The following is a 26,088-nucleotide window of genomic DNA, read 5'->3' as shown; positions in this document are numbered from 1 at the left end:
CTGCACTGGACGTACTAAAGCCCCAGTTATTTTTGTAGGCAGCATCACTTGTTTTTCCATCCCGTTCACATCTCGCACCTGCTTGATGTGCAGCCAAGCTGCCTCCTGCCAGCAGCTTGCACATGGTCAGCCATCCTAGGCCAGGGGAGCAATCGGCTGCATGTGTCAGACTATCTGCAGGAGCAATCGTCCCACTGATGGGTCACGGTTTTGGACAGGAGCAAAGTGATCACTTGTTCATATTTAAATAGCTCTGGTCTCTGGAATACTGTCAGGCCACTGTGGGCTTGCTGGTGGTTTCACAACTGGACTCTGGGATCTACCATGAGCTGGCTGCTAAGTCTTTCTTGTTTACATGCTTATGTGCATCGCAGAGGAGGCGGCAGTGAGTTTACATATGCCAACAGTGGTGGCCACACTGCAGCGTGGAGGTGCATTAGCCTGGAGACCACCTCCATTGCCCATCAGCCACCCAAATCAGCGACTGCCTGGAGAACATCATGGGTTGGGGACTGAGGATTCATCTGCCAGCACCCAACTGAGCAGCCATAGGCTGGGCATGGCCTTGAGATGGATATTGCTGCAATACGATGGGAAAATTTTGCCAGATTATCTCTGTTCATCAAGTGAGAGAACAACAAAAATGGCCATTTTAATAAGGGCAGAATTAAACTTATATGCAGAAAAAATGAAACTAGATGTCTAAACAGAATAATTTTTTTATAACTTTTGCAGTGGTTTATAAATCATCCCCAGCTAGTTCATTTTTGAGTGGAAGCTTTTTGTGGAAAGCTGATCTTATCTTACTGCAAGCATTTTGCTCCTGTTCTGTGGAAAAATGTTTGGTTCAGTTTGTACAAAGAGGTTAGAAATACAATCTTGTTGAGAAATGGTGGGATTCTTGAGACAGTCCAGGAATAAAGAAACCACAGAGAGATAAGGTGGAAAAAGTGTTATTAGCTCTCCAATAAAGTATCAATTTACTCTGTTTGGAAATGTTGCAGGAATCTGCTCTCTTCTTTTGTATGGCACTGGAGAAATCAGGATTGGTTCTTAAATATAATGATATAAATCGGAAATAAGTTTCAAAGGTAAACTTGGAGGTGGATATATAAAGAGTAATGTTATCCCTTTGTACTGATGAGTTCAGTTAAAAGACAGGTAGATTCGTAAGCGTTGTAAAGGAGCAAAGCCTGGGTGAGTGCTCATAATGCCTCTCAATTTTGGTTTATTCCTGGCATTAGAAATGGGGTGCCTTTCTCATAACAGGCTTGCTCTTACTCTCTCCTTTACTGAGCTGCCTATTTTCTGGGAGCTTGGGGAAACCTATCTCAACATTATAGAATCAAAACATTTCAAATGATACAAATGGAATTTTGGCAGGATTTTACTTCATGGTCTCTTGTAATTTTGCCTATTCATCCAGCTTGGAGTTTAAAACCTGTTTAAATGCATCATTAAACATTTCAGCTTGCTTATGGGGTAGATGCCACTACATATATGCAATACTGTATGGCTGACACAGGCGATTCATCTAGTAAGCACGGCGTAACCTGTGGTATTAGTTCCCACATGAGAAAGGACCTGACCTATGGCTGACATTGTCTTCAGGGGCAGAGAATCACGTTAAGAATGGGTCACCACAGGAGGTGGGAATGATCTCAGGAGCTTAGGTGTTGCGTTAAGGGTTTGATCTGAAGGCAACTGAAGAGAATGCAAATATTCCACTGGCCTGAGTGGGTTGCTTGAGGTCCTCACAAATGCAGCCATTCATAATTTAATAGTTTCTAGTGGAGTTATCTGAATGGAAATAAAAGGCATCTCTTACAGCACAAAACCCTAAAATAATAAGTTTTATAAATTAATGCTTCAGCTAGTTCAGCATCCAGTCTTGAATAATATTTCACTTGGAAACAAATGAGATGATATTTCTGAAAGATAATTTGTGCAGAAAAATGCTAGACTACTTAGGACAATATGAGTATAAGAAAATTGTGCTAACTGATGCAAAGATACAATTTTATCTTGAGATTGTGAATATACTTCTGTTATTTCATTAATTCTCATTAAATGTAGGTTTAAAATGGGGTGCTGATTTATCTCATGGAATTTAGCAGAATGAAAAGGCAAAAAAAAATTCAGTCTTCTTGTCTTCCATTTTAACATTCCATTGTTGTTTGACCAGGTTTTTACAGTGTATCACTTCAGCTACTTTAATGTTTTGACTTTGCTGTGAATTATATTCCAAGAATGCTTCTATTTTGCCTAAATCTGATAATTTTTAGAATTCATTACATTCAAAATGATCTCTCATTTGAACAAGAGGTCAATGATTATACAGCAAATGAAAATCAGTTATTGAATATTCATATATTCACATCCACATTAAAAAGCTAAGGGTGTATTTATTTTATTTGTATGTAACAAAGTCAATTGTTTTAATATAACTGTGAATATTGTGAGTAGCTACAGAATTTTTCATTGTTTCTGTTTTTCATCTCAATGATTATTTCAGACAACAGCTTCTTATCTCCTTAATCCTTTTCCAAAATCCAATAACTGGAATAAAATTATGTTCTAAAATGATAGCAAAAATCAATGGCCAGAGATATTAGTGGATGCTTGTTGACAGAGATGATACTATTTTCATACGGCCATAACGTTAGTTCAGATGCTCAACTGCCGGTTTTAGGCATTGAGTAGGTGGGTTTGGAAGCTCTAGCAGTCCAGAAGCAATTGGTTTTGGCAGGCTCTGGAGTGATTATAGATCCATGAGGTTATTTATGACCTATAACTGCAGCTCTGCTGTCTAGTGTATGTTCCTACCATGCAGAAAATCCCGCCCCCACTTGTTATCTGAACACAATCCTTTGTACAAATGGGCTATGTGGGCCTCATTAGGCATTTCTATGGACTTACAGGAAGCCAAAAGTCCAGTGTCCTGTTTCTTAGATATTCAATGTTTCTGAAGGAAAAGAAACGTCCTTTGAAACTTTGTTTTTTCTATTTATATATGACCTAATATCACAGATTGAATGTATACATAATTTTATTAAGTCCTGACTGATGCTTTCCTTGGCTGGTAAATCGGTCTTGGTCAGGCCTGGGTGTATTACAGTGCTTGGCTGATTTAGGATGTGGATGTAAATGGCAAAGCTCAGTTTATGAGCTTCATTATTTCTGGAGTGAGGCTTCCCATACAGGTCATTAATCTAGCTGATTTTTATTATCTCCTTCTCAACAACAGCCACTTTCTTAACAGGTATTTTGACACTGAGGTTTAATGGCATTTAAAAAGATGACAGACCCATGCACAGAAGTTGCGTATTAAATTGTTCAATCATGAGAAGATCATTCCATCCCAGAAATGGAATCTGTGCTGTTCTTTTTCCATTTAGGTTTTAGTTTTTGCTCTGGTAGTTTGAACACAATACTCTGTATAAAATAATTTACTTTTGCTTTCAGGAAAGGTTTTTTTTTTTCTGCTCCTCCACAAACTAGAAGAATGAGAGAGACAGCAGCTAGAGGATTCCAAGCACACTTACATTTTTTGAGCACTTCCCAAATCAGTATAAATTAATTTGATAAAACAAAGCCGTCCAGCACTAATGCACCTAATCTTACATTACTCTATGGACAGTTATTTCTTTATTTGTACAAGCCACGCTGACTTCAGAAATACATTGCATCTCCATACTTCTTTATTTGTACAATCCACTCTACCATTGGAAATACATTGCATCTCCATACCAGTACAAATTTTGAGTCAGTGGCCTTCCAATTTTGAAGCAAAACCAGGTCAGACTTCTTATTGACAAGATTCTGCTAGCTTCTATGGTTCTTTGTCTCAGCAGCCTGAGTCAATAATTCATATAAGACTTTCTTCTGTGGATTTATAACAGAATATTTTATCTTTAAAATTCTTTTCAATATACTTTTCATTTTCAAAAACCTCTCTACATTTTAAGTGTATGCATATATTTAAGCTGACATTAGTTTTCATAACGAACATGAAAATGTAATATACATAGCCAGCTCAAGCTCATTACTGTGCTATTTTAATAACTTTCATAACCATATTTGTGCTAAAATAAATAAGCTTTTTTCTTAACAACCTGCATTACTTACAGACAGCAATATGCTCTTGCTGTAGGCAGAGGAAGAACCATCTTTTCTGATGGCCTGAAGCTTTTCACCCTGTAGATATGGTTGCAAAAGGATTAGGGATGTAGTGCTGCAGAGAACACAGATTTTTCCGCTGTATACGGAGCAGTTTAAACTTCATGCATGTGTTCTCTTCTTGGAAATGTCTGTCTGGTTTAGCACATGTTTTTTAGCTCTGAAATGCAGCACTTCTGCAATATGTTCTCAGCCTAATTCTGGATAAGTGCCTGTGTGAATGGAGGCACTTGCAGTGAAGGAGTAATGTGATCTTTGGAATAGATTAGTATGAATGGGAGCGGACAGACTTGTGTGGGATTTTCATTCCACTTGCAGGAATTGTTAGGAGTTGTTGTTTGTATTCATTACTCCTTTTACAAGGTGTTGCATCTCTTAATGTAAAAACCTATCTTTCTGCTAGGGGACAGGCTGTAAAAGGATTTAGTCTTGTACAGTAAGTAGCACACCTTGCTTTTTTCCCTGATGGTTTTATGGTTGTCTCCAGGTTCTTATCATCTGGATATATGAATATGGACTGGCAAGTTAGCTTGTTTCATTGTAAAGACAGACATAGTTAAAGCAGTGAAGATAAAATGTATTCATCTTTAGAGTGATGATTTCCTTTAGAAGTCCTAGCAAACTGCTATGCAAAGGGAAGTAGAATCACAGAATCAGCCACTTCGGGATGGACCTCAGGTACCCACAGTCCAACTCCTGCTCCAAGCAGGGTCATCTGTGAGATCAGAGCAGGCTGCTCAGGGCTTTATCCAGTTGGGTCTTGAACCCTCCAAGGATGGAGACTGCACAAGCTCTCCAGGCAGCCTGATCCAGTGTCTGACTGTCCTCAGTGAAATTTCTTTCGTTATATCCAGCTGTAATCTATTCCTTCAATTTATGACTCCTGCCTCTCATTCTCCTGCTGTGCACTGTTATGAAGAGCCCAGCTCAGGTCCTCAATAACCCTCCAGGTAGGCAAGGCCAGGCTGCTGTGAGACCCTCCTGAAGCTGCCCTTCATCCGGGCTGAACAAGCCCAGTTCCCTCTACCTCTGCTTGCAGGGCAAGTGCTCCAGCCCTGACCATCCTGGTGGCCTCCACTGGACTTCTCCACGTTTGTCAATGTCTTAATATATCAAACCCAGATGCCTGTGGAAATAATTGCAGAAACAAGGTCTTAAACTTGTGTTTGCCTCTTGTACATTTTTATACCATTCCTTTCTCTTGCTATTCATTGAGCTAACTTCTCAGCAGTGTTAAGAAAGCAAAATCTATTATTACTCCCTAATATGCATTGCTCATAATAACTATCTTCTTGGAATTGCATTAAGAACATTATACTTGTTTTTCCTACAATGTCTTCTTTTCAGTTTCTTTGATGAAATACATGGATGGCAGACATTTTTCAGGATTAATGAATTCTTTAGTGATAACATCATTAGTCACTATCTGAAGATCCAATAATCCTTTAAATGAGTGATGTGAAAGTCAATAGGTGCATGAAAAAAGGCTTTGAAATTGCTTCCTGTTTCTAGCAAGTCAACAAAGGCCCTCAGTGGGAGGCTGAACATCTCGGTATCCCAGTGTAACAGCAGCTGGAGGCTTCCCAGGACAGGACACAAGCTCGTATGCGAGGCAGGAATGTTTAAAGCTACTTCCAGGCTCATCTGCAAAAGAGGTCTCTTTCTAAGGACCTCAGGGTGGCAAGATGCATGAAAAGGATAGTGCCTTCTCTGTTTTTATTTCTAAATGGCATCTGAAAAGCTATCTCTGAGCTCTAATTTACCGTCACCTTTGAAGGAGGAATTGCAGATGATACCAAACTGGGAGGAGCAGTTGCTGCACTGGAGGACACGGCTGCTGGTCATAGAGACCTTGACCAGCTGGAGAAATGGGCTGGCAGGAACCTCATGGAGTTCAGCCAAGGCCTTTTGATGTTTCACAATCCCTGTTCATCTCCTTCAAAAATGGAGTGAATGAGATTCGCCACTGTGGGAAGAAGTGGGCAATGGATGTATGAATTGAAGAGCTGAGCTGGTATTAGGCAAAATATTCCTCACTTGTTCCAGCAGTATGCATCACCACCTTTTGTTGTGGTGCTATAAATGCTATATCAAGTAGGACTAAAACATCAGAAAAAAGTAAACTACCTTGAAGGCATAAAGAAATATTTCTGCTTTTTTAGATGCAAGGAAGGTTTCTCACATGCATCCCTCGCTCCAGGGTCTTCCTTTGACAGTTTGAAGCAGAGGATCTCCATTATCCTGTGCTGCCGAGGGTGGCCTCGTATCACACCCAGGGCCCTCTCCTTGCAATAAAAACTGACTTTTAATGTCTGTCTGTGTCTAAAATGAGGAAAGTTCATTCATGACAGTCTCTTTTTCACAGATGACTGCAAGAGTCAAATTATCAGGGCAGCTTGTCAGGACATTTTTTTTCCCACATCTTATCCCCTAGGGTTTTTGTTTTGACTCAGTGTTTAGCTTTGCTGGAATTGCCCAAAAGTAACTATGCATCAGGAAAGCTGGAACATCCCTGAAGTCCGGCTTGAAAGGCAATTTGTGTCAGTGCAGCTGGAACAAGAGCTGAACGGGGGGCTAACCCCCGTTGTAGTGCAGAGCTATCCTGGTACCAGTCAGCAGGCTGGATTTGGTTAGGACAAGTCTGCTGGGCATGTGCCTTTGCTTAAGGAGAGGAGATAAAAGGTTTTTATGGCAGCTTATGTAGCCAAACAGCCACCCGCCACCTCCTCTGCTTGTGCAAGGCCAGGCACCGGCAGCAGGCATCAGCACATGCACGCCCATGTCAGGGCAGGGAGGGGAGAGCCTTGACCCCCCTTCCACCACCAGGACAGTCAGACACCAAAGCACTTTCAATGCTCATTTGTGAAAATCCAGGCACATTATCTCTTTATATCAAAGATGGAGAATTTGCACTTTTCTTCAAGGGAAAGCAATAATGCTTATATCTAACTCCTACTTAGCATTTCATCTATGCATTTCAGAGCACTTGGCATCGATAGCTTTTTTTATAACTGATTAAATAAATGAACATAGGTCCTTCTATGTTTATTTCACTATTATCTCTTTGCTCAGCTGCTTAACTGTAAGATCAGAAGCCAGAGGTCAGTTGTTATCTCACAGAGGTTTTAAAGTGGAGATATTTACCGTAGTGATTTATAATGCTATCCCTGAGCTTGGATTACTTGGTAGCAATTAAACCAAGTGTTTAAGTTCCTAAAGAATTAGGAAATATGTTAGAATGGAAGAGAACTTTTTCACCATGTCCTGTACAAAAATATTCTTTTGATTCATAAGTCACAACCTTGTTGTTTCCTTGGTTTTCCTGCAGGTACCCATCAGAAGCAATCAGAGGAAGAACAGTCATCGATAACAATGACAGGATTTTATTTCATTAAAAATTATTCATGTATTCAGTTTCATTGAGACTTTTCCTGTAGGACTTACTAGAAAGAATTATCAAATGGAAAATAAAGGAATAAGACATATGGCCATTAATTTTCAGAAACATTCAACATCTTTTTGTGCTGGATTTTTTTCCGATTAAGTGAGTCAGTTCTGTACTGGTTGGTTGTAGAAAAAGTAAAGCAATGACAAGTTAATTCTGAGGGAAATGTGAATAGATTGAAGCTTGTTACTGAGTTGACTTCATAGTTTCCTAGTTGTCAACTTCTGGATGTAAATGGGTGGCACTGTGTGGATGGATCTTTTCAGCACCATGCAGAAAGTAACTATTAATAGAAAAAATATTTTGTACATAAGCACAAAGGAGAAACATGTAAATATGTGTTAGTTTATACATATATCCAATAGTAAATCTATTCATTAAAAGATTATTCTGTTATAGGTGTAGCAAAATTTTCTGTAAGTACTTACAAATATTTTTTATCCATTATGCAAGGTTGACAGTATTCATATATATTTATGTGTATATACAGACATACTCATACACACACACGTGTTTAATCACTGTTCCAACTGGATTTGTCTTTAGCAAATGACTGGCAGTGCTAGAAGTACTAAAGGGGCTTTCATCATATTGAATTAAAGTAATTCAAAGGAAACTGGGAAATGGAACTTTGTGTGAAGATAGGACGGTATAAAAATGGAAAAGGTCTCTCATCCCCTTCCCTTTTGCCTCTCTCTTCTGTAGTGTTTCTCTCTGTACTGCTTTTCATTCTTCAGCTCCTATTACCCTTCTAAACCTTGTGCTAATCCCACCTATTCTGTTCCTTTGCTTTCATACTAACTAGCAATACGTCCTTTCATGTTCCCGTCGAGCCTGGCCAAGTGGCAATTGCTCGCTCTCTCATGCGCATTAACTTTTCTCATTGTCCTTAGCTGAAAAGGTGCAACTGTGCTCGCTCTTCAAGATGGTTTGTTTTAGATGGGATTTTTCAGGGTGATGAATCAGATTCATTTTGTTCTTCAGTCACTGCACTGCAGCTTTGATGTTTCTGTTCTTCCCAGTAACACGTCAATGATGGTATCTTTTCTGCAATATAACACCATGCCAGGCAGTCTGATGGAGGAAAAAGTTCATGGCATTTTAGTACCCAACTACTACCAAGTGTTAATGCTGTTTTGACAGTAGTAAAATCTGTGTCTGTCACTCCATCTGTAATAAACAGGAGATGAAGTCACACCGTTTCTATGCAGGGGCACAGCGAGGACTAGAGAACGTGATGCTAAGCATATGTGTGGCACTAAACATCATGGAACTACACCATTACTTGAGCTTCATCTGATTCATCTTATGATAAAAAATGAGCATGCAATAATGGAATAAGTGTTTGCAAATATTTTGCCACTGAATTTAAATCACAGATTTATTTCGATAATAAATATGGGAGTGCATCTTGATAGGCTGTTAGTTGAGTTGTGTGTGGGTGTCTTTTAGTCTTTTATTTTTATTCAGATGCTTCGGTGAAATCACATGAGTTAGTTATTTTGTCTGTAGTAAGAGTACTGAACTCAGTCATCAGCTATACCAAGTGATCTTCACTCCTATTGAAATCATAGGACAATAACATCAGAATTATTACGTGGAGTTTTGTTTGTTGAATATGCATGAGAAGCTGTCCAGAGAATGCTAGGCAAAACAACACTTCTGTTAAAATGTTAAGGAAAAGGACTTTGCAGAGTTAGAAGCAATCTTTAAGTATTGTAACAGAGTAAAATTTGGTGCTGAGTTAGTTTATGAAAATACCATTCATACTTCATCATTCAGTAGTCAGTATGAAAACTTGGAGGCTAGATCTCCTTGCGGACTGTAAGAAAAAAATGTTAACGATTTCTGAAAGGCTTGATCTAGTCTCATCAGCTGGAAAGCATTAATCACACTGTTCCCAGTCATTGTGGAAAAAGCCTTGAATTTACATTTCCAAAATAGGAGATGACAGCACAGTTTATAATGCTGTCTCCTTTCACATGAGGGACTGAGGATCTGAAGCTGTGGGCTCTTCAGGGTGGCAGAACAAAAAGAGGAGCTGTGTTGAGGAATGACTGCTTTGTCAGGATTACAGGCTGCACTCAAGGCTGGAGGAGCTGCCTGAGTGTTGCTTGCATTTTGGAGAATGGTCACCATTCTGCTCCCACGGTTGTTTCTGTTCCAGTGCCAGAACACATGGCCCATTTCTGATTTTTATCTCATTTCCAACTGACACAACTGGCACAAGTTCTCTTTTGATCTGTGAGATCAGAAACAGATGTTGGGTATATTAGCTTGATGATTTGGGGAGAGGATTTACAGGCCTCACTCCAGCAGTCAGATCCAGGCACCCCCTGATCTAATGGGGAAGCCTGAAAGGTCCTGACATCATGCCTGTGTCACAGACTGTGGGACCATCTGTTTAAGGCACCTTTATTTATAAGTGATAGATTCTTTTTAACCAAGCAGCAAGGGAGAAACTAATGCCATGACTCTTTTGTAAAAGAAGATTATTCATCTGTGGGTTTTTTTGTAAAAGATTACTATTCACCAGCTGTGCCCTCAGCAAAGTCCTCTGTACCTCACCATGTGACTTACAGACTCAGGAAGCAGACAGGCAGACGGCAGACATAAAGGTTCAGGTCAGGGTTAAGACACCCAAGTACTGATGTCTATATGTGCACTAACTCTCTCAGTTCCCTCTAGAGTCAGTGGAGATCTAGTCAATGCCAACAGCGGAGCCTAGCATGCAACTGAAATTAAGTGCAGCAGGAAAACTATGACATAGTTGCCATCACAGAAACATGGTGAGATGACTCGCTCAACTGGAGTGCTACAATGGATGGCTATAAACTCTTCAGAAGGGATAGGCAAGGAAGGAGAGGTGGTGGGGTAGCCCTGTATATTAGGGAGCGTTTTGATTGCCCAGAGCTTAATGATGGCGACGACAGGGTTGAGTGTTTATGGGTAAGAATCAAGGGGAAGGCCAACAAGGCAGATATCATGGTGGGAGTCTGTTACAGACCACCCAACCACCATGAAGAGGCAGATGAAATAGTCTATAAGCAGCTGAGAGAAGTCTCACAATCACTAGCCCTTATTCTCATGAGGGACTTCAACTTATCAGATGTCTGCTGGAAATACAATACAGCAGAGAGGAAACAGTCTCAGAGGTTCCTGGAGTGTGTGAAAGACAACTTCCTGACACAGCTGGTGAGGGAGCCAACTAGGGAAGGTGCCCCGCTGGACTTCTTGTTTGTCAACAGAGAAGGACTTTTGGTGATGTGATGGTTGGAGGCCATCTTGGGCATAGCAATCATGAAATGACAGAGTTTTCGATTCTTGGAGAAATAAGGAGGGGGGTCAGCAGAACTGCTACTTTGGACTTCTGGAGGGCAGACTTTGGCCTGTTTAGGACCTGGTTGACAGAGCCCCTTGGGAGGCAGTCCTGAGGAGCAAAGGAGTCCAGGAAGGCTGGACATTCTTCAAGAAGGAAAACTTAAAAGCACAGGAGCAGGCCGTTCCCATGTGCCGAAAGACGAGCCGCTGGGGAAGAAGACTGGCCTGGCTGAACAGAGAGCTTCAGCTGGAACTCAGGAAAAAAGGAGAGTTTATAACCTTTGGAAGAAGGGGCAGGCAACTCAGGAGGACTACAAGGATGTCATGAGGTTATGCAGGGAGAAAATTAGAAGGGCCAAAATCCAACTAGAAATTAATCTGGCTACTGCCATAAAAGACAACAAAAAATGTTTCTATAAATACATTAGCAACAAAAGGAGAGCTAAGGAGAATCTCCATCCTTTCATGGATGTGGGGGGAAACATAGTGACAAAGAATAAGGAAAAGGCTGAGGTACTTAATGCCTCCTTTGCCTCGGTCTTTAATAGTCAGACCAGTTGTTCCTGGGGTACCCAGCCCTCTGAGCTGGAAGACAGGGACGAGGAGCAGAATGAAGCCCCCATAATCCAAGGGAAAATGGTTAGTGACCTGCTACACCACTTAGACATATACAAGTCTATGGGGCCGGATGGGATCCACCCAAGGTTACTGATGGAGCTGGCGGAGGTGCTCACCAAGCCATTTTCCATCATCTATCAGCAGTCCTGGCTAACCGGGGAGGTCCTAGTTGACTGGAAGTTAGCAAATGCAACGCCCATCTACAAGAAGGGCTGGAAGGAGGATCTGGGGAACTACAGGCCTGTCAGCCTGACCTTGGTGCCAGGCAAGGTTATGGAGCAGGTCATCCTGAGTGCCATCATGTGGCACACACAGGACAACCAGGTGATCAGGCCCAGTCAGGTTTATAACGGCAGGTCTTGCTTCACTAACCTGATCTCCTTCTATGACAAGGTGACCTGCTTAGTGGATGAGGGGAAGGCTGTGGATGTTTTCTACCTGGACTTTAGTAAAGCCTTTGACACCGCTTCCCACAGCATTCTCCTGGAGAATGGCTTGCTCATGGCTTAGACGGGCGTACTCTTTGCTGGGTAAAAAACTGGCTGGATGGCCGTGCCCAAAGAGTTGTGGTGAATGGAGTTAAATCCAGTTGGTGGCTGGTCACAAGCGGTATTCCCCAGGGCTCAGTGTTGGAGCCAGTTCTGTTCAATATCTTTATCAACGATCTGGATGAGGGCATTGAGTGCACCCTCAGTAAGTTGCAGATGACACCAACTTGGCCAGGACTGTTGACCTGCTGGAGGGTAGGAAGTCTCTACAGAGGGCCCTGGACAGGCTGGATCGATGGGCTGAGGCCAACTGTTTGAGGTGGAACAAGGCTCAGTGCTGGGTCCTGCACTTGGGTCACAGCAAACCCATGCAACGCTACAGGCTGGGGGAGGAGTGGCTGGAGAGCTGCCCAGAAGAAAAGGACCTGGGGGTGTTGGTTGACAGCCACCTGAACATGAGGCAGCAGTGTGCTCAGGTGGCCAAGAGGGCCAATGGCATCCTGGCTTGTATCAGGAATAGTGTGGCCAGCAGGACTACGGCAGTGATTGTCCCCCTGTGCTCGGCACTGGTGAGGCCGCACCTCGAGTACTGTGTTCAGTTTTGGGCCCCTCACTACAAGAAGGACATCGAGGCGCTGCAGCGTGTCCAGAGAAGGGCAACAAAGCTGGTGAAGGGTCTAGAGAACAAGTCTTATGAGGAGCAGCTGAGGGAGCTGGGATTGTTTAGCCTGGAGAAGAGGAGGCTGAGGGGAGACATTATTGCTTTCTATAACTACCTGAAAGGACGTTGTAGCGAGGTGGGGGTTGGTCTCTTCTCCCAAGTAACAAGTGATAGGACGAGAGGAAATGGCCTCAAGTTGTGCCAGGGGAGGTTTAGGTTGGATATTAGGAAACATTTCTTCACTGAAAGGGTTGTCAGGCAATGGACCAGGCTGCTGAGGGAAGTGGTTGAGTCCCCATCCCTGGAGGTGTTTAATAGACGTGTAGATGTGGTGCTTAGGGACATGGTTTAGTGGTGGACTTGGCAGTGCTAGGTTAATGGTTGGACTCAATGATCTTAAAGGTCCTTTCCAACCTAAATGATTCTATGATTCTATGATCCTATGATTCTGCTTTGAGTGTGCTACACTTCTGCATTTTATGCTTTTGTCTGTTACATTAACAAGCTCTCAGCTACCTGCTGCTTCCTTGCTATGCTGGTATTTGATCAAGCCATCTCTAAACCATTTCTTGGGCAAACTAAAAAAAGACTGGTAGATTTTTGTTAATTTAAGGCAGATTTTTCAGACCTTATTTAATTCCTGCAGCCTTTACCATGACAGTTGAGTCTCTAAAACCACTCATGGTGGTACACCTCCCCTCCGCCCTACTACTTAGTAACAGTTGCATTGCAGCAGCCATCACCTACCACGTTGTGTGGGAATTGTCCTGCTTCAATTGTCCTGCCCAGTAACTCATCTCAACTCTAAGTGTCTTTCACCATCACATATCCAGGCTCTCATTCTGTAAGCATAGAAAGCCTGCGGGCAAACCTTGCATTCAAATGTGCTCAAATGGATGACGGTTAAATGAGACCAATTTACCACACATTTATTTCTTGGTCTGCCTTCATCAGTTTTCACCAGAAAATAATTTACTTTGATTTGTGTTTGCATTTGTGTTGCAGTCTCTGCCAGCAACAGTGGGGGGTTTTTTTCCAGCTCATTGGTAGACACTGATTAGCAAAACAGGACAGTGAAAAGCCTTAAAGTGTTTTAGTAGCATTTTGTGACCAAAAAAACCCCTAAAACTGGAACAGGTTTGAATTGCTTTTCATTCATCTTTCAGTTACCTTAAGGGATGCTTCATTAAGTACTAAAGATTTGGAAGATCCCTCTCGTGCCAGAGGACATGGCCTACTGGGATGGTGTGTGCCTTTTGCTACCTGGATCAGAACAAGGCAGATGAGCCAGCAACTGAATGCTGGTGATCTTTGACTGAAGTAACTACCATTTCCCATTAAATCATAGCAGTGCTATTGTCTGAACAGGAGAGAAAGCAGTAGAATCCAATGAAGGATGAAAAGAGCTGCTTTCATTTTAGTCGCTGTTTAAAACTGAAGCTGTACCCAGAGACACTCATCCCAAATATTAATCACCCTCCCTATTTGGCTATTCAATGGGAATCAATCTCATTTTCTCGTGCAAAACATTTTCTAACACACCCATAGTGCAGCATGGGGAAGTCCCTCATACATTCCCTGAGCAGAAGAGAAGCTGCAGCACTCAGCTGCAGGTGGGGGTCCTTGTGTAAAACCTCTCTGTAAGGCATCTTTCCAGTCCTGCAGCCTACTGCCAAGGTCCTTTCCTTCCCACCACAGCTGGAAGTGACCTCTTCCCATCACAGGACTGATGTGCAGACAGATCGTTCACATTTTGTTGCAGCTGCCATTATTACAGAGCATCATGTGTCTTGGACTGATATAAGAGTGAATTAGGTTGAAATCTGGGATTTTAGATCAGTTTGTTGCACTCCACTTCTAATTGCAGACTGCCCAAGAATCAGCAGTGTTGGACTGTTCCATAATCCATAATTTTGAGCCTTGCTGCTCAAAATCCAATTTTTTAGTCTACAAAGTGTACCAATTGGATGAGCAAGCTAAGCCCAGAAACATCAGAAGGGAGCATACCATCAAATTATCTCCCTCTCCTGCACCTCTCTGTCATCACTATAATCTCATTTACCCTGGAACAGTAAGAAATGTAGAGGAATCCAGTTAGCTTGCTTTATTTCCCTTGGTGGATGTGACAGAGATGCTTGCAACCTATTGAGCTGCTCTAACCTACGTGGGGATTTCAGCAAACAACCAGTTTACTTACAAATAGTTGCAACTTCTTTAGTCACGTTGAATAAGACTATGTTATTTTCCCTCTAAAAACGCTGAAAATTGAGAGCCATGAGCTCTTCAGGGTGGCACATGTAATTATATGACAGGCTTAGCCAGCATAGCCAAGCGTTACTGTTACATGCACTGACACCTGCAAGTCTCAGTCATGGATCTGAACATTGTCACACTGGGGCTATCTACAATTCTATGATTAAAAGAAGTATTCTCCTCCAAAAAATCCCTTTGGCATTCCTTGGCTTTAGCTGAGGGAAGGATGTTGTTGTCTCCTAGGCTGGTCTGTTCACTTCTTACAATGTCTCTTGTACTTGGAGCCTCATGGTATTTGGGCAATGGTGGTTTTCTGTATAGGGAATAGGAAGGGACAGACCTCTTTTGGGGGAATGTCAGACACAACAACCCTTTGCCACCCACCTGCTCACTGCAAATGGATGCTTAGAGGGCAGCCAGATGAGTGGAGGGAAGAAGAGAGACTTGGGTCCCTCACCTGGCTGCCCTTGGGTGGCAGAGACAAGAACTGCTTTGGCAGCTTGCATGCACTCCCCCCAGCCAGCTCCTAGCTGCTCATTGAGGACTTTTATACTCTCTTTACACTTTTTTTTCCAGCTCAGAAACATTTGTTGGTCACTTTGTGCAGTCAAGTCACATCAGCTATGGGAGCAGCTCACTGTAATGTGTCTTTGAGTTGCTCAGATCTCATGTGAACAGTCTTGACGGTAAGTGCTCCAACATGAGGCAGACAATAACAGCTCCAGTGTGCAAGGATGAAGTCCAGCTGGCAACTGATATTCACTCCTCCAGCCAAGGCAGTACAAATGTGCCCTATGTGAGTCACAGCAGGGATGATGTCGTACAGCAGCAATTAATTTGCTCCTAAAGCAAATGGGTCCAAATGGTAAAGGCTTTTGCAAATGGAATTTACTGTTCCAATGCAAATAACTAACTGGCAAACAATAACCACTCCAGCCTGAAAGCCTGGACAGCAATTGGTTGACATTTGTTCTGCAGAGAGTTTACAGATTCCCCATGAGTTGGATAGGAGCTGTGTTTTGCAGCAACAATTGATTTATTACTGTGACAACCAGTAGAAATAGAAGGACTTGCTGGCAGGCAAGGGTGTGATTTGTTCCTCTGCAAACAAGTAAGAAGTGTCCAGCTGGCCAGTGGCCATTCCCAAGCAAAAGCCCAGGGGAGGATGCAGGTTTTATCTCCTCTCTGCTTGAGTTTTCCCTGTGAAATAGTGAAGGAATTAGGTTTTTTTATATTGTACCAAAATACATTTGTATTTAGTAATGTTTCTACAACGTAAGTCGGGGGATGTAAAGGTCAGGCTGTCTTCTAGATATTTCACTTCTCAAGTAATAGGACAACACTATATTTGTTATTCATGAACAGAAAATCATTATCATCTATATTGCAGCAGCCCCTGTAGGGACCAATCAAGGTCCCATTGTACTGATGCCTGATTGGTGGCCGTGAGCAGAAAATTGCTGGTGCCTGCTTGGATGCAGTTCAGAAACATCTGGTTTTTGCCATGTAAGGTTTAACATGAGCACATTCTGATCAGCAAAGCATGTTAGTCCACGTTTAAAGCAATCTCTCTCCAGCAAAAAGTTTCAGAGTATTTCAGTCCTCTCAAAGAGAGGGGAATTTAAACATGTGTGAAAACGTTCAGCTAAATCAGACAGGGCTGCTGCACACAGACCTCGCATCTTTCGAGCATTCCACGTATAAGAGAGAGTTTTCTTTAGATGCATAGAGGGGTTCTGGGGGGTGGTTGGCCAATACATCCAAGTGAAGCCTTGAGCCAGTGTGTTTTCTGTCCTAGGCATGTTCTAAGGCTGCCCCAGCGAACCGACACAGTGCAGAGAGCTACGATTAGTGGGAGTGCACTAGTCATCTGCAAGTGTATCAGGGGTGTGAGCAGCAAGAGATGAATCATCTCCATTTTCTGAAACAAAATAATGAAGTGTAATAGACTGAAATTAAGGTATGAAAAATTAGGCTGAATAAAAAGAAAAATGAGGTTGAATGAAAAGAAAAATATGCCAGTGACAAGAGCTGTCCGATTATGGAGTAATCTTGATGGAACAAGGGAAGAAACCAAAACGGCATGTAGTATTTCATGGTGGTTAATCTGGTATAGACTAAGACAGAAGGGTTAATTCTTCACTGGTTGATAATGGGGAAGCTGAGACTTCAGGGATACAAGAAGTTAAAATCAATGTATGACAATGAATATGGCAAAGAATATTTGTGGTGTATCATTTCTGCTGGAAAAACAATATAATAAAATCAACATTGACCAACAGCTAGCTACAGCTACTTCATATTCTGGGTATTGTGTAAAATTGCCGTATCTTACTATGTTAGTAAGCCTGGAAAACACTGACTTCGTAAAGCTGATAACTGTAATGCAGTAGAAACATTGTTTGGGATCAGTGGAGTGCATCGTGGAGATAAAGAACTTCCCTGTAATGCTGTTATAGTAATTGAAGCTGCAGTTTGTCTCCTGCACAGCAAAGCAGGCTGAGGCTGCCAGAAGGTTTTCTAAAACTTCCCTTTGCAGTGCCGAGCAATTTGCTGCCTTCATCCAGTGATTGCTCACCTGAGTTTCCACCACTTTGTGAGTTCTAACACAGAATTTGTGAGCTTTAGCACAGGCTCTAATGAATACAGATAATTTTCATTTTTTAAGATGCTTAACTGCTGTGGAGTGTACAGGTTACTTCCTTACAGAATAGGGAATCACAACATTTCATGCTTAAACCAAAAAACAAAGCACCAGGGTCAGCCTTTGCATGCCTCATTTTCATTGAAATCAGTAGAGTGATACACTGAAACTAACAGTATTTTTGTAGGCATGTACAACATAGTGTTCAGTCTTCCTTTCCATTTTGAGATTTTATTTTTACAAAGAGTCCTCTACTTAGATTCCTTTTAAGATTTCTCTTTCTTTCTGCTTCTATTGTATATCTTTAACTGACCAGGATGATTTAGCAGCAGTTGACTCTCAGCATGTTAAAAAGATATTCAAGGCTCTCCTAACATGGGAAGACAAAAAGCAGCTTTAAGACACTGGCAGTTTTCTCATCTACATATGAAAGCAATAAGAAAAGAAACAATTAAATGGCACAGCTTCTCCTGGAGCTCTCAAACCTTTCTATCCTCTTCATTTTCCTCTTAGTGATTTACGTGAGCCTGTCTTGTGCATTAGCCTGGCTCACTTGGCTGCATCATTCCCCCCAACACTCCTAAGGCAGGCAAAGCTCCCACTGAATTCAAGCCTAATATGGTTCATTGCAGGAAGAGAAACCAACTTTGGTTTTAGTGGGATATCTACAGCTGAAGCAAGTACAGTTAATACACATTGCCCTGAGTTGACTTTCACACTAGTTCTATGTTGGTGCAGCTCTTGGTGAAGTTTGATTTACACCAGGCAGTGCAGAATTTATTCCTCACACCACTAAGGACCATCTGTCTCAAAGGGAAAGTGTCTCGTGAAAGCTGGTGTGGAAGGAAATGTTGATATTCATGAACGGACAGTCTAGGCAAAATGCAGTAATATTTGAATGGACAGCAAGCCAGATCCTCAGAAACCTGGTTGGGTAGCAAGTGCATTCTCCTGTGCGTGTGCCCGGTAACTGTCCCACCTGTGCAAGTAAGAAATTGTGAGGTTTGTCAGTGTATATAGGACTGACGACTGTGTTGACAGGGAAGAGGGAGGAAGCGCTTCTGCCTAGCATAGTTCACAGGAGACACCATTCTATTTGTCTTAGCACATCTGGCAATGCAGATGTGGTTGGAAGAGGGTTGTGGGGGGTTTTGTGTATTTTAGTATGGTTAATTGTTCATTAATATCTCTTAACCTTTACTTTTATGGACATTTGAATGGTCTGTTTCAACAAACACCTATTTGTCACTCTTTCATCCAGTCTCAGGTGAGCATTTGGGGTAGTTATTTGAAAAATCAGTATAGATTGAGAGAATACCTGAGACTGAAAACAACATGGTCTTGGTTTCTCCTCTTAAGCATTTTTATCAGGTAAATTCAAATAGCACGTTAGGCAAAAAGAAAGCTGCCTAAAGGGTTACTGAAACAGCATGACTGTCAGCTTCAGCTGCAAAAAGGACCTTAGTGATGAGTGCCCTTAGCACAGCCAGGGACAGATGGGCTGTGCTGCATGGTCCTCAACCCTCCTTCTGTTTGACAGGAGCTGGCTCTGCCTCCACGTGTTCACATTCCCCCCAACCCATGCACAGACCAGAGACGACATTTCAATTAACCCTGTGTGGCAGGTGCCATACCTGCAGCAAGGGGCAGCTCTCCTGCACGCATGACAGCAGACAATAGTGGTATTCTAGTATTTCCCACAATTTTTTTTTTTTAAGTGTCTTGAAATCATATATATATATGGCATTCTAGCAATAAAAACCTATCTGTAGATGGCTGTTTGTGCCTGAACCTGAAGCTGTCTCCAAAGCCAAGGTGGCTGTGACACGCCAGCCAGAGCGTGGCATGAGTTGACGTGTTACATGCCTATCACTTCCCTGAGACTAATGCTGTATGTCACTAACTACTGCAGCCATCTCCCACACTTCTAAAAGCAATTTCCACTCTATTAAGTTCTACCCTTTATGGTGTCCAGGAAGCTAGAAACAGGCTTCATTTTACCTACAGTCTTAGCAATTGCCACCAATCTGCCCTTGGGTGGGTTATTAAATTAAGGCTATTGAATCAGATTCTGCTGGCAGCTATTCAATGTCAAACCTGGACTAATCCCAAATTTACAGCTGAAGTTGATCTTAGTTAGGAACTAAAAGTCAGTCCCTTCAAGTTATAACTCTATACATTGCAGGCTGTATTAAAGAGTCAAAGTTTTCTAGAAGCATCCAGGGCACATCTGCACAGGGCAGATGTCCTACAGGATAGCTTCTCAAAAGGATAGTTTGACCTGCTCACTGTGCTCTGAAATTTCCTGCACAGTGAACTGAGGAGCTTCTGTATGAGAAGGGATGCCAACTAAAATTATAGTAGCTCTGGTTTTTTCTCCATAATTCTGCTCAATGGGTTTTTTTATAGAAGCATTACATTTTCTTCCCAGAGCTCCCAGTTTCTTATGGGAAGGCTGACCTGTTTCCTTTGTACACCTGGGAGTCCAAAGAAGAGATGCTGCAGTGTGTCCAAAGAAGGGCAACAAAGCTGGTGAAGGGTCTGGAGCACAAGTCTTACAAGGAGCAGCTGAGGCAACTGGGGTTGTTTAGTCTGGAGAAGAGGAGGCTGAGGGGAGACCTTATTGCTCTCTACAACTCCCTGAAAGGAGGCTGTAGCGAGGCGGGGGTCATTCTCTTCTCCCAAGTAACAAGTGATAGGACGAGAGGAAATGGCCTCAAGCTGTGCCAGGGGAGGTTTAGGTTGGATATTAGGAAACGTTTCTTCACTGAAAGGGTAGTCAGGCACTGGAACAGGCTGCCCAGGGAAGTGGTTGAGTCCCCATCCCTGGAGGTATTTAAAAGACAGGTAGATGTGGTGCTTAGGGACATGGTTTAGCGGTGGACTTGGCAGCGCTAGGTTAACGGTTGGACTCGATGATCTTAAAGGTCTTTTCCAATCCAAACGATTCTATGATTCTATAAGAGTATTTGGGTTGCAGGGGTATCAGGAGAGATCCATGTGGTTTATGCAGATGTTCCTGCACTTGGACATTTTCAGGCTGTTCCAGTCCTGGTTCTCAGGTGAAGGGTTTTAAATACCAGGGGTAGGGCTCCCCGGAGAGACAGTTGTGTTACAGAGCTTCCCATGTGCTGCAGACATTGGAGGAGCTCAGTGCAGTGCCCGACGCTGTTTCTGTGAGTCTGGAGATGGGCTCACTGGGAATGCCTTGCATTCATTAATTTAATTGTACAGACTCAGCCAAGGTGTCCACAAAGTGCTTGGGAAGAGCCGGACGTGGGGAAGTCGCTGGTGGGTTGGGAGGGTGCAGCCTGTGCTCACCTCACCCAGAGCGCAGGAATAAGACCTGCACCAAGCACGGTGCAGTTTCCCCCTTGAAAAGACTTCAGGGCTTGTCCTAACATTGGACTTGAGAAAGTCCTGTGTCTAAGAGAGGGGGATTCCAACTCAGCCAAAGCCTTTGGATGGTGTCACTTCTTCGCTGCACTAACACTCCCCTCCCACCCCCAAGCCTTCCAGTCTTTTCAATCCTTTTCTTTTTTTAGATTAACTTGTAATAAAGGAAAATCAGCTCCGCTGGGTTGTGCAGAGTACTAAAAATTTGAAAACAAACGTCCCCTAGCTCACTCCATCCTTTAAGGGGCAAAGCCTTCCCTCCACCCAATTTCAAAGCCAGTGGTTTATGGTAGTTTCTTGGTCTGCAAGACGTGTCTCTCCCGGGGCCCCAGAAAGCCTCTTAATTTCTACCATCAGGGTTGCAGCTGTGTAAGACCCCCCTGCTCCTCTCCAGTCCCACCAAGTGCTGCAGGCTGCCAGCCTGCCCTGTCCCTCCATCCCTGCCCACATCTCCCCTTGCTCCTGCAGTGTTCCCATACCACGGGCAAGGCAAACAGGCAGGAATCCATCCTGCACAGCCACAGCCTTTTAAGAACTGTAACTTACAGCAACAAATCCAACAAATATGGTCTCTAGTGCAGCAAACCACATGGAGCCTGGCTTGAGACCAGCCTGGGCTGGAGTGGCACCAAGGTTGTCTCAAAGCTCTTTCCATACTGGCATAGCATAGGCAGACTCCTGTGCTCAAAGGCATAACTCACTGGAGAAATTAGCCCATAAAATTATTTCTGATAAAAGAGGCTTATTTTCTATTTAATGTCACGTTAAATAAATTGCAAAGTGCAGCAGTGAGGATTTAGTACTTGCGGTGCTAACCATATTACTTAGCATTTATACAGTGCTTTCCTCATCCAAGAAAGCGCTTTTGCTAACTTAATTCATCCTCAGCCACCTCCTGCATGTCATGAGGAAAGTCAGGAACATTTAATATCCCCTCTGATAGATAAGACATATGGCTGGGACTGTCACAGCTTTGTTACTTTTCCTCTTCTCCCGCCCTCAGCATCCCACCTGAGCGGATTTTTGATGGCTGCAGCCAATACTTGTCTCCTGGAAGTCCTCAGCAGTGCAAGGGGCAGGATCCTGTCCCTTTGCTGACAGCCAGTTGTGGTCCTGGCTGGGCAGCGAGGGGGAGCAGATCTGAGACTGATGGCAAGCAAGGAACAGGTCTCAGCAGATGAAAAGGATTGAGAGAGCAGGTCTAGAGGCTGAGAGCTGGGAACTGGGATGCGGAGGGGAGGATGGGGGTGAAGGGATGCTTGGGCTGAGGAGGTCAGTTGGATGGCCTGTTGGCCTTAGGCAGGAGAGAATGTGGGACAAAGGCTGGTGGAAGGATTCTGGTACAGAAAGGTTTAGAGGTTGCTTCGAATTATCTTAATTGATGGGGGTATGTAAGGCAGGACATGGTAACAGGGTTGGAGAAGAGGCTGGTAGGTCTGGCATGGGGCTGGGGCACAGGGATACAGAGTAGGTGTCCCTGGAGGTGAGCAGCTCCGGGTGCGGGGGGTAGTGCTGGGAAAGGGCTTCAGCCTGGGGGAGCCAGGCGTTGATTTCCATGTCAGGAGACGGGCAGAGCGGGCAGTGTTCCTAGGGAGAGGCTGCCCATCTCCGCACACCTGACCAGCCCCTACACACCACCACTGCTCCCAGCAGGACAGGGCTCTTCCCACCAGTGGACACATTCCCCTTTGCCAGGGGCCAGGGGCAAACAAGTGCCAGGAGAGAGCACAGAACCCACCTGTGGCTCTGTGGCTCTGTGCCCCTCCAGTTGCTGCTCCTGTGGGGTGGATGCCACAGCCCCATTGCTTGCCCACATCCCAGGAAAAATGTCCCAAGGACCCTGCATGGGGGCCTCGAGCACAAGGTGCCCGGGGACGGGTCATGGCTCATGCTGCTGTGTTTCATCTGGGCAAGGGACTACTCAGGGCAAAAGGGAACAAGTAAGGACAGTTACTCTAGACCTTTAATCATTTGGGATCCTACTTTTATTGTATGTAAATACATCTGTGTGCCAGTTCTCTCCCATTTGAGCTGGCATAACTCCTAGTTTCAATGGGTTTCTCTGGTAGAGACCAGACCCATATATTGCAGTCATTACACAAGCCAAATTAATGCTCATGTAGATGGCACTTCCTTTTGGAAAGGATAGTAGCTACACACTGGTATTGATTAATTTGCTAGTTAATGAATAAGATGCTGATTAGTGCCTATTACCTCTGTAAACTAACATTTACAAAACCATGCAGTTATTGTAGGGGCAGGATGTGCTTTTTTTTAAAAAAAAATAACCTAGTAATATGATCATTCAGATAGAAATTTTTACCATAAATCAGTTGGAGATTATACTATTTTTATTGAAACTTTTTCTACACTTACTTTCAAAGAGTTAAAGCTTCTTATTTAGAAGTACTCAGTTTAACTCCCCTATAAACTTCTTTTGCTTTAATAGTGAATTAAAAATAGTATAAGTTAACTTACAGTTTTAAAAATTACTTGATTATAAATCCTTCCTGAAAGATCCCTGCATATATAAATTATTATGTTGTAATTAAAGGCTAGAACAAATATTTTTTTAATTTGCTCCTTAAAATACATTTATTCTGTTCTACATCTCTGCCCAAAAAATAGCTTCACGTCCCATTGAAAACTATATTTTTTCTGGAAAGAGGAACAGATACCTATCCAAAAAGTTGACCCCAAATTATATTTTACAAAAACAAAACCATTCATTGACTCTAATTCTGCACATGGTATATGCTCATACTTTCAGTATCTCTAGGCTGAAACTGCTCATAACATTTTGCTGTAAACCTGAATCTAATATGAGTGAGAGGCTGCTTTAATTTTTTAAGGAGCAGTTCTCCTCACTGCAAAGGCATTGAAGACAGCCTGGAAGACACAATCTGTGCGACGCTGCTCTTTATTGTTATAGGTACAGAGTTCTGATGTGGCAATGCTGCACATTCAGGTCACCGAACATTTACCGATCAGGAAGGACTTTTCAGTCTCTAAAACGGTTACAAATGGTTTTTGTCAGAACACACTTATTATAAGCAGTCTGATCTCAATGGAGTCCTACTATTTTATTTTGGGTAATAATGGCAAAGTCTTACCAACTGTTGATGGACATACCATGGGGTTAATTTATATTCACGTTGGAAAAGCAAAGCAGTGCTCCCTCCCAACTCTGACAGATCCCACGAGTCTTTTCAATAGTTGATTGTCAGGTTGTCCCGATCTATAGCTTAGCGCTGACAACAGCTCACAGTTTATTTGCAGCTTTGAAGCCTGGTCCTATAGTGTTTCTCTTCTGACAGGAGATGAATAAAGGTGTCACTGTGGGAGACTTTTAGCCGGCTGCTATGAAAAGGACCCTCCTTGCCTTCCCTCACAAGATCCTCTAGTTCACTTTTGGAGCTTGTGGCTTTCCCCTCGGCTGAGTTTAGCTCCATCAGCTCCAATTCATGCTTGGCAGCTGTTTCTAAAACTCTCTGTTTGTTATAATACCTGACAAAGTTGTTAATGATGGGATGGATGGGAAGGGCGATCGCTATCACCCCGCAAAGAAAACTAATGGCAGCATTCAGTTTTCCTAGCGTTGTTTTAGGGTATATATCTCCATATCCAACTGTGGTCATGGTAATGATTGCCCACCAAAATGACTGAGGGATGCTTTTAAATAAAGTTTCGGGGTGACTTTGCTCCATGGTATAACCCAGGGCAGAAAAGACAAAGATTCCAACAGCTAAGTACATGAGGAGCAGCCCGAGCTCCTTAAAGCTGCGTTTCAGGGCATACGTTAGAGTCTGGAGCCCCGAGGAGTGCCGTGCAAGCTTGAAAATCCTCGCGATCCTCATGATGCGCAGTGCCTGGACAGCCTGCTGGACGTTGCTCAGCTCCATAAGCTTGGCTCCCAAGTGGGTCAAGGTCAGGCTGACATAGAAAGGCAGTATTGCTAGCACATCGACAATGTTCATGAAGGACAGGGCAAAGTGGAGTTTGTTGGGAGAGGATATTAGCCTCAGCACGTACTCCATGGTAAACCAGCCTATACAGGCTGTCTCTATGCTGTCCAGAGTTGGGTGCTCCATACGGTTCCCCTCTGCGTCTACAACCTGCAGGTCTGGGATGGTCCCCACACACATCACGATGGAGGAGATCAAAATAAACAGAAAGGACAGAACAGCAATCACTCGAGCTGGGTAGGATGATTCTGGCTTCTCCAGAAATTTCCAGATGTATTTTTGGCACCTTTTCCAGCGACTTTCCGAGGCATCTACTCCCAAGTCATCCAGAATCAGTTGCACCCTTCGGGCTATTTCTTCCAGTTCCTCCTTTTTTTCACTTAGATGAGTTTTGCAGCAGTCATCCAAAAATTTCAGATCCACTTTCCAAAATTCCATTTCATTCTTGAAACATATGGGGCAAATTCCTTTCTTCATGTGAATTTCCCCAAAGTAGTACACGTCAATAATGCATTTGAAAGCATCTGGATCTCTGTCAAAGTAAAACTCTCTCTTTCCAGGATCATAGTCATCACAGAGGGAGAATATGCTATCGTATCCCCCCGATAAACAGTTGATCAGCTCTGCCAGCCGTGTTTCTGGGTATTGATTCAGGTTATCTCCATAGAACACCTGCCTTACCCCACCGACATTGACTACAATCTCCATGTCTTCATTTTTTTCTGATCCATCAGAGTCCACATCTGGAAACCTAGAGTCACCTGCCATTTTAATTGTACTGGATTTTATTTGATTTTTAGCCTGTTGTTTGGTTTCAAAGCTTTGTGGTTTTAATTTCTCATGAAAGCAAATCAGCACCGAGTCAGCTCTATTACAAAGGTTACCAAACTGACCCGGAGTCGTGGTGGGAAAGGTTACAGAAATAAACCTGCAGTCAGGAAAGCCTCGTGAGGTATGCAACAAGCTGCGGGGAAAAGACAAGTCATCGGGCTGCTGTGCCTGCAAGCAGGATATTAGAAATCTCCAGCAGATTTGAAAGAGAAGAAACCATTTAATAAAACTCACCCCTCTGTTCAGTGCTCGAGAGTCTTTTCAGGTCCCATTCTCTCTCTAAAAGT

At 43.1% G+C, this 26,088-nt stretch overlaps 1 protein-coding gene across 1 annotated transcript; it reads right to left on the bottom strand.

Annotated features, from left to right (window-relative positions):
• Window positions 1–24,274: 24,274 nt before the first annotated feature.
• Window positions 24,275–25,738, bottom strand: KCNF1 (potassium voltage-gated channel modifier subfamily F member 1; the record flags this gene model as incomplete). The annotated part of the gene is made up of 1 exon (XM_082305170.1): window positions 24,275–25,738. The coding sequence occupies one exon, from the start codon at window positions 25,736–25,738 to the stop codon at window positions 24,275–24,277; it is 1,464 nt and encodes a 487-aa protein (XP_082161296.1).
• Between the last annotated feature and the right edge of the window lie 350 nt (window positions 25,739–26,088).

The sequence above is a fragment of the Platalea leucorodia genome (genome assembly GCF_965183815.1).
Source record: "Platalea leucorodia genome assembly, chromosome: 3".
NCBI lineage: Eukaryota > Metazoa > Chordata > Aves > Pelecaniformes > Threskiornithidae > Platalea > Platalea leucorodia.
The sequence above is the reverse complement of the archived record's forward strand: the minus strand, read 5'-3'. Positions and strand labels throughout refer to the sequence as shown.